This window comes from Dipodomys merriami, unplaced genomic scaffold (genome assembly GCF_024711535.1).
Source record: "Dipodomys merriami isolate MVZ:Mamm:240054 unplaced genomic scaffold, mDipMer1.0.p SCAF_10, whole genome shotgun sequence".
NCBI lineage: Eukaryota > Metazoa > Chordata > Mammalia > Rodentia > Heteromyidae > Dipodomys > Dipodomys merriami.
In genome coordinates this window covers 52,493,977-52,501,569 of record NW_027202271.1, presented here as the reverse complement: position 1 = coordinate 52,501,569, position 7,593 = coordinate 52,493,977, and the positions used below count along the sequence as shown (strand labels likewise).

The window sequence follows — 7,593 nt, the reverse complement described above, 5'->3', positions numbered from 1 at the left end:
CTCAGCTTTTTCTTCGGAGTTACCAGAACCTAGGATGAGGTCTAACAAGGCAGACTTGAAATTTTCTTGACTGTATAAACGAGGTAGTTATTCTTTTTCACCTGGCTGAAAATACTTTAGATGTGGGCTTGGCGATGGGGGAGGGGGGGAAGAGGTAGGGGTGGTGGTCAGCGTGGCATTCTGACGTGGGTCACTCGGAATCTCCCTTTCTTTTCTGCAGAGGAAATGTCTTATATGGAAATTAGCCAGTGTGAGGGGGACGTCAACAAGGGCGAGGACAACAAAGCTCACACATGATGGAAACTTAGCAAGTCTTTGGTTCTGTGCTGTCCTGGGAAAGCTCATTGGGTGGGGTGGGGGGGCTCTTTGTGTGAGCTGCTTGCACGCCTGGGGGTGTTGGTGCGTGTGTGTAAGGGGTCCCCCGCAGCCCGGCTCTGCCCCCTGCTGTTGGCTTGCTTCTGTCCTGGTGGAATTCCAACCCAGAGTTTCCAGGGAAGGGAGCTGTTTCCTGATCTCTCTCTCCCTCCCTCCCTTCCTCCTTCCAGAATGACCGAACTCAGTAAACACCTGTTCCCTAAGGACAAGTCCGCCCCCCCCCCCCCCCCCGCCCCGGACCCGCGCTCGCGGCCCTGCAGGACCGTGCTGCCGGCCGAGGCGGGAAGTTCGCCGGGACCCCGGGGAGGGTGCAGCCCACGGTGTGGCCCCCATTGTGGTTGCCGGGGCGACCCGAGCCCCCCCGCCCCGCCCGGCCCCGCCCCGCCGCACACCCCCCCGGGGTCGGGCACAGCCCGCCAGCTCCGGGCCGCGGCTCCAGGTACAGGGGGGTGCGCGGTGGCGGGAGGGGGGCCCGGGTCTCCTCCTCCCGCTTGGGCTGCACGGAGCCCGCCCCGGGTGCCCGGGGCCGCCGCCCGCGGGGGCCGGAGGCGGCTCAGCCGGCCCCGGTGGTCTTCCGGCGCCCCCTGTCCACCCCGCCCAACCAGGCTCTCCCGGGGTTGGGGCGGCTGTGGCGCGCCCCGCTCCCGCCCCTGCCCGGCCGCCCGGCCCCCGGACCCGAGGCGCACACACGCTCCTTAATCCCCCCCCCCGCCCCCTCCCCCGTTGCCCCGGCGACGGCCCAGACGAGCAGGTGATGCATTGACAGGGAGCAGATGGTCCCCCGCGGAGGCGAGCGCGCCCACAATGCGCCCCGCGCGGACCCCGCGGCCGCCTCCCCGCCCCCGGCCCGCCGCCGCCGCCGCCGCCGCCGCCGCCCGCATGCTAATACGGGGGCGGGGGCGGGGCGGGGCGGGGCGGGGCCCGGGCCGGCAGCCCCGCCCCCGCCCGCGGGGCTGGGGGGGAGGGGGATGGGGAGGCCCGAGCAAGAGTTGCTCTTCTGAGAAGTAAATGCACGCGGGGACGCCCCACCGTCTCCCCGGGACGCCCACCCAGCCCGCCTCTGCGCCCCCACCCCCTGGCCCAAGCGGATCATTTCCATGAGATCCTTACCCCCCCTCCCCCTTCCTTCGGGGCTCCTTACAGCCCCGAGCAGCCTCTGCCCCCATCTGTCCCTCCCTGCTGGCATCTAAGGGGGTCAATCTTGGTAGACCAGAGGAATGGATTCACCATGCCCCCCTACTTCTAGAGCTGGCATTGATACTGCTAAACGTGTAGACAAAGTATGTATCCCACACTCCAACACTCCAGACTTTATGCTTCAGGTTTTCTTTCTTTTCTTCTCTTCCTTCCCTTCCTTCTTCCCTTCCTTCTTCCCTTCCTTCTTTCCTCCCTCCCTCCCTCCCTCCCTCCCTCCCTCCCTCCCTCCCTCCCTCCCTCCCTCCCTTCCTCCCTCCCTCCCTCCCTTCCTCCCTCCCTTCCTCCCTCCCTCCCTCCCTCCCTCCCTCCCTCCCTCCCTCCCTCCCTTCCTCCCTTCCTTCCTTCCTTCCTTCCTTCCTTCCTTCCTTCCTTCCTTCCTTTTTGTTTGTCTCTCTCTCTCTGTCTCTGGCAATTTCTCCTGCTCTTCCCTTTTGGAAGTTCAAAAATACATCACTTTTCTCCTGTTGGCTACAGTGCTGCCCGCCTCCTGCGAACCCCTCCTCTATTCACACTCCTTCCCTCTTCCATTCATTTCACAACGCGCTCCCCCCCCCCCCCCCCAGCTTTCACTGCTGTGTGGCAAATTAAGGCACTCTCTAGTAAGGGCATGAAAACTGCTAGGCACTATTCACAATTTTAATACTAACTTCATAGCTGTCACATAAATTCTTTGCCAGGCCTACTCTATAATGGCCACGAAGAAACTTTAAGGGAAGTTGGGGGGGGGGGGGGAGAGAATCTGAAGACACAGTGGCCACGGTGTCTTTCTTTGATTTGCAGGTGTTTTTTTTGAAAACATGACTACAGTAACTGTGGATAGCTTTTTCTAGCTGCCACATAGAGTGCTTTAAAGAAAAACCAGCCCATCCTCCTCTTTATTTTACAGTAGATAAAAAAAAATGCCAAATTCCAATAAAAGCTTAAAAAAGTGCAATGGAGAAAGAAAGAGAAAGACTAGTGAATAAAGTTGGGACAATACAGGGTCACAGAGCTGTCGAAACTAATGTCATAGTGTGGCTACTGGGCAGGCGTACAGAAAACTTCTTGTTTCCCGATTTTTATGGAGATTTGGTCTAAGGCATGGACCCTTCTCTGAACAGGTTTAGAACAAGTGGCAAAGAAAGAATTCTTCACAATCAACTCCCATCTCATAGGTTTTATGTCTACAAGCACCTGTGAGCTACAAAGAGGCGTCCCAGGGGACAAGGGGAGGCAGGAGGGCCAGGCTATTGTAAGGACCTGATGCACCACCGTGTTACCCAAGGCTGTAAGAGAGGGTTGTTTTATATTAGAACTTGTCTTCCATCCTTGCTATGCAAACTTACAATGAGAAGAGAAGCATTCGATTCTTTTAAGGGCTCATAATGACTTTTTCAAATGCTTCTTTCTTGTTCTGAGCCCTTTATTTGGTTGAGTCCTTAAACCAGTAAAAAAAATTGTAATCACTAGAGTCCAAGGAAACCTCGGCATAAAAATCTTAAAGGCAGACATGTTTACAAATCATCCCCCGAGACTTAGAAATAAGTTAGCTCAGATTAGTTCCAGGACCCTTGTGGATACAAAAGTCTGACTGCTCCTGTCTCTTTATATAAAATGGCATAGCATGTACATAAGTTTTTTTAAAAAAGAGTGATTAGAATTTTCACTTTTGAGATTGAAAACACTGCCATTTATTTAAAAATTATGAGCGGAGTTTCTTTTCCTTCTGGCATATTAATAATTTTTATGTTTTCCTTCATGCTCTGTTCTTTCATACTTTTTTGAATTTTGCCTTTTTTTCTGTTGAGAAAAAGCAACAATTAAAAAAAAAACAAAAACAACAAAAACCTCCCAATAGTAGATTTTCCTTTCTAAAATTTAGGGAGATTGGCAGATATAAAAACCCAAGGCAATAAAACAAATAACTTGCAGTTTCACAAGATTCCCTTCGGTTAGATAGTAAGCAAAGCAGTCTTCTTCAAGGCAGCCATATTCCACTGGGATCCCAAGGAAGGAAAATCATGGGGAAGTCCAAGGGAGCAGAAATGCATTGGAGGTCCCCACGCAGAGCCTTTGCAAGGGTCCTGGGTCATTGCAGGTGAATATATAAGATGGGGGTGCAGAGAATCGCTGAGAAACATCACAGATGCCTGCGTTGGGCATAGAAGGCAGAGACTTGGGAGCTACTGATGGATTTTGAGTGAGAGGTCTACATGACTGAATTTATATTTTAAGATCTAACTTTAGGGTGGAGTCCTGTCTTAGTCTGCTTTGTATTGCTCTATGACAAAATACCATAGACTTGGTCATTTATAATGAACAGAATTTGTTTGGCTCATAGTTCTGATGCTTGTACATCTAGGAGCATGGTGTTGGTATCTGATCAGAGCTTTGGCACTGCCTTGTCCCATGATGGAAGGCAGGAGGACAAGGAAGGGTTAAAGCAGTTGAGAGAGAGAGCTAACAGCCTCAAGCCCTTTCACTCTTTGGTGGAAGAGTAAAACTCTCATGGAATGAATGATAGAATCCTAAGTGCAGAGGCTGGTTATAAAAAAGCTATAATTCAGACATGAAATAATGGTACCCTGTATTGAGGATAAAAGTATCCTGTATTGGAAATAAAGAGAATGGATGGATTTTGCGTCTACTTTAGAGAATGAACTAATGAACACGAGTGAACAAGAGTGAACTCCTAGGTGAGGAGACAGAGTTGGGGTGACTGAGTTTTCCAGTCTCTTTAATCTGGATTGATAAAGATGTATTGTACTTATAAACTGCTATGTTGATTGAAACCTCTGTACAACTATTTAAAGGTGGTGGTACTACTACAACTACTACTAGGAATCATAATGCTAACTGAAAGACATTAGACGTGAGTGATAGTAAGATTACATTTCAGAACATATGGGAGGTTGGAAAAGGTGTCATAGAAAGAAATACAAGGACTAAAATGCATTCAAGAAGAAGATTAAACAGCAGTGTGTTCAGAACACAAGAAAAGCAGAAAAAAGTCAGGTGTCAGTAGCTCACTCCTGAAAGTCTAATCTGGAAATTGAGATCTTGAGGATTGCAATTCAAAGTCAGCCTAGGGAAGAAAAGTCCATGAGACTCTTGCATTTAATGAGCTGTGGTTCAAATAGTAGCTCTCTGCTTTGAGCAAAAATGCTCAAGGGATAGTATCTAGGCCCTGAGTTCAAGCTCTAGGACCAGAAAAAAAGAATAGAAATAAAGACAAAATATTGAATATAAATAAATATTATTATATCCCATAGTGAATATAAGTAGTATGTATGCTTATCATCAAAAACTTTAGAAATATAGAAAATAAAAGAATACCTTCCTTGAAGAAAATATAGCTTACCAAAATTGACTCAGAAACAAAGAGAAAATAAAAATGGTTCTATAACCATTAAATAAGTTGAATTAATACTAAAAAATAAATAAAGTGGGTTTATCAATAGCTATTCAAGTGTAGAAACAATAATTTCACCCTACAAAAATTCATATTAGTGAGTATAACTTTGATAATGAAATACAGTAAGGACTTTATGTATGTGGGAAACCATTTTCATTCATGATTATTGAAGAAAATAAGAAGAAAAGTATTAACAAAACCCAACTGAAATCAATGCTGAACCAACCAACCCCATACTGAAAAGAAGTTCTGACCACAGTATACCCACCCCATGAATATCTGTTCATTTAATATTGAAGTTTTATTAATATAATATTAACAGACATAGTCATCTTTAAAAGACACAGAGAAGACATTTTATAGAATTTAGCTCCTGTTTCTAATTTAAAGACAATAACAAGAATCTTTGAATGTTGGGAATAGAAGGAAGCTTGTTTAACTTGATACAGGCATCTACAAAGGAATTTAAAAAACACAATGAAAATCATACTTGATGGAAAAATGTATTAATTCTCGTTAACATCAGGAATAACTGAACATATCCAACATGCAGTCCTGGTACAGTGTGAGGCTCCATTTCATGAATATTAGTACTAATTAACCCTACTTTTTTTTTTTTTGCCAGTCCTGGGGCTTGAACTCAGGGCCTGGGTGCTGCCCCTGAGCCTCTTTGTGCTTAAGACTAGCACTCTACCACTTGAGCCATAGCACTACTTCCAGCTTTTTCTGAGTAGTGATAAAAATCTTATGGACTTTCCTGGACTGGCTTGAACTGTGATCCTTAGATCTCAGCCTCCTGAGTAGCTAGGATTACAGGCATGAATCACTAGTATCTGGCTTAAATCTTCTTTTATTTGTTACACCTGCACACATTTCTCTGCCAGTCCCAGTGCTTGAATTCAGTGACTCACACATTCTCATTTTGTTTGGTCACAGCTGTTGCTGTACCACTTGAGCCACACCACCAGGCTCAAGTTGCTGGTTATTTAAGAGCTGGAGTCTTGCAAATTTTCTGCTCAGGCTGGCTTTGAATCATCTTTCAGGTCACAGCCTCCCAAGTAGCTAGGATTACAGGCATGAGCTGCTGGTGCTATACCTCCACACTTTTGGAAACAGTTCCCTATCATACCTTGCCTTTGATCAAAACACCTCAGAATTCCATGTCTTAGTACCATCAACACAAAATCATGAATGAACTTGAATAAAAGAAGAGAACACACAAACTTTCCTGGAGAATTAAAGAGATTTGGATCACGTCATTCTAAGGCCCTTTAAAGTAATTCACCAGGAATACTTTCTGATTTCACTGGGCTTCTTTATCAATCTAGAATACTTTGCAAATTCCAGTAATTTCCAGAATCCATGGGGTCTTGTAAAAATGAGAACCTGAGCTATATGCACTTCACAGTAAGTCTGTCTTGAGAAAAAACACAGATGCCCACACCACAGCTCCTTCACACTATTTAAGAGAAACAAATGAATGTAACGAAGCAACAACAACAAAAAAGCTATGAAAGTTTGAAAAGCATAACGCTGGTAATATTAGCAGGTCATGCAGTTATTCACATTAAAATCTGTAAATAATTTACAGACTTTTTTCATATGGGTTTAACGTAACAATATAGGAAATTAAATTGAAATTCTATGTTGTATGCAGTGTTATTCACCTGTGATCTTGAGACTGAGGCAGGGCAGTCAGACTAACATAGGCTACAGAGCAAGATCTTGTTTCAAACAAACAAGAAAACAAATGAAACCAAAGATACATAAACAACAAAACAAGCAACTGCCCCCCCTCCCCCCCCTCCACTAAAACCTATCTGGGTACAGAGACTCTTGTTTATAATCCTATCTGGAAATGAAGGAAGGTTGTGGCTCAAAGTAGTGGCTCATGACTATCATCCTTTCTTTTTATTATTATTATTATCATCAGAAGTCTTGGTAGGATTCCTTATTTATTTATTTATTTTTCCTTTTTTTTCTTTTTGTTGCTGGCTAGGAACAAGAGTGTAACATTTTACCTGGGAAATAACTAAAAGCAAAGAGGCCTGGAGGTCCTCAAGTATGAGGCCCTAAGTTCAAACCCTCAGTATTTCACAAAAAAAGAAGCAAGCAAACCAATGTTTAGTTCTGATGCAAAAATAAAAGAAACAAAGCCAACCATCCAAACAACCAACCAACCAAAACCTAATCTCACCTAGGATTGTGTCTCATAATAGTAAAAATCTTTGTGTAGAAAAAGTAAAATGTTAAAGTCCCTGGAATGAGATACTATCTTCATCAATTGAAATATTTCGTATAGTTAAGATGTCAATTTCCTTATCATTGTGTTATTGTAAACTGGCTCTTTATCTATTGTTTATAGAGAATTAAACTACACATGGATGTCTAAGGGGATATACTATGGGGCAATGGGAGAAGAAGCATTGTGCTGACTAAACAAACAGACTCTTCGCAAGCAGGATGGAGGTAGTGTATGAGAGATACTTCATCTCCTTTTCTTATTTAGGTCAGGGGGTTTGTTCCATTTCAGCCACTAATTCTGTTTTTTTTTTTTTCTTAATGCTGGTTCGAGAGCTTGAACTCAGGGCCTAAGCTTAGCTTAGTCCCTTAGCTTCTTTGCTTAA

General features: G+C 45.2%; 1 protein-coding gene across 4 annotated transcripts in view; it reads left to right on the top strand.

Moving 5' to 3' along the window:
- Nucleotides 1-328: 328 nt before the first annotated feature.
- Nucleotides 329-7,593, top strand: part of CUNH12orf42 (chromosome unknown C12orf42 homolog) — a 113,289-nt gene continuing 106,024 nt past the window's right edge. For 3 of the 4 annotated variants that reach the window (XM_070037216.1, XM_070037207.1, XM_070037178.1), the window contains exons 1-2: nucleotides 763-814; nucleotides 7,332-7,435. Coding sequence is in view for 3 of the 4 variants with exons in the window: in XM_070037207.1 (XP_069893308.1) it covers nucleotides 7,430-7,435 (6 nt within the window). In the remaining variant the exon portion in view is untranslated. Of the gene's footprint in view, nucleotides 349-762; nucleotides 815-7,331; nucleotides 7,436-7,593 lie in introns of those variants that run through there. The other variant, XM_070037186.1, reaches the window with a different exon arrangement.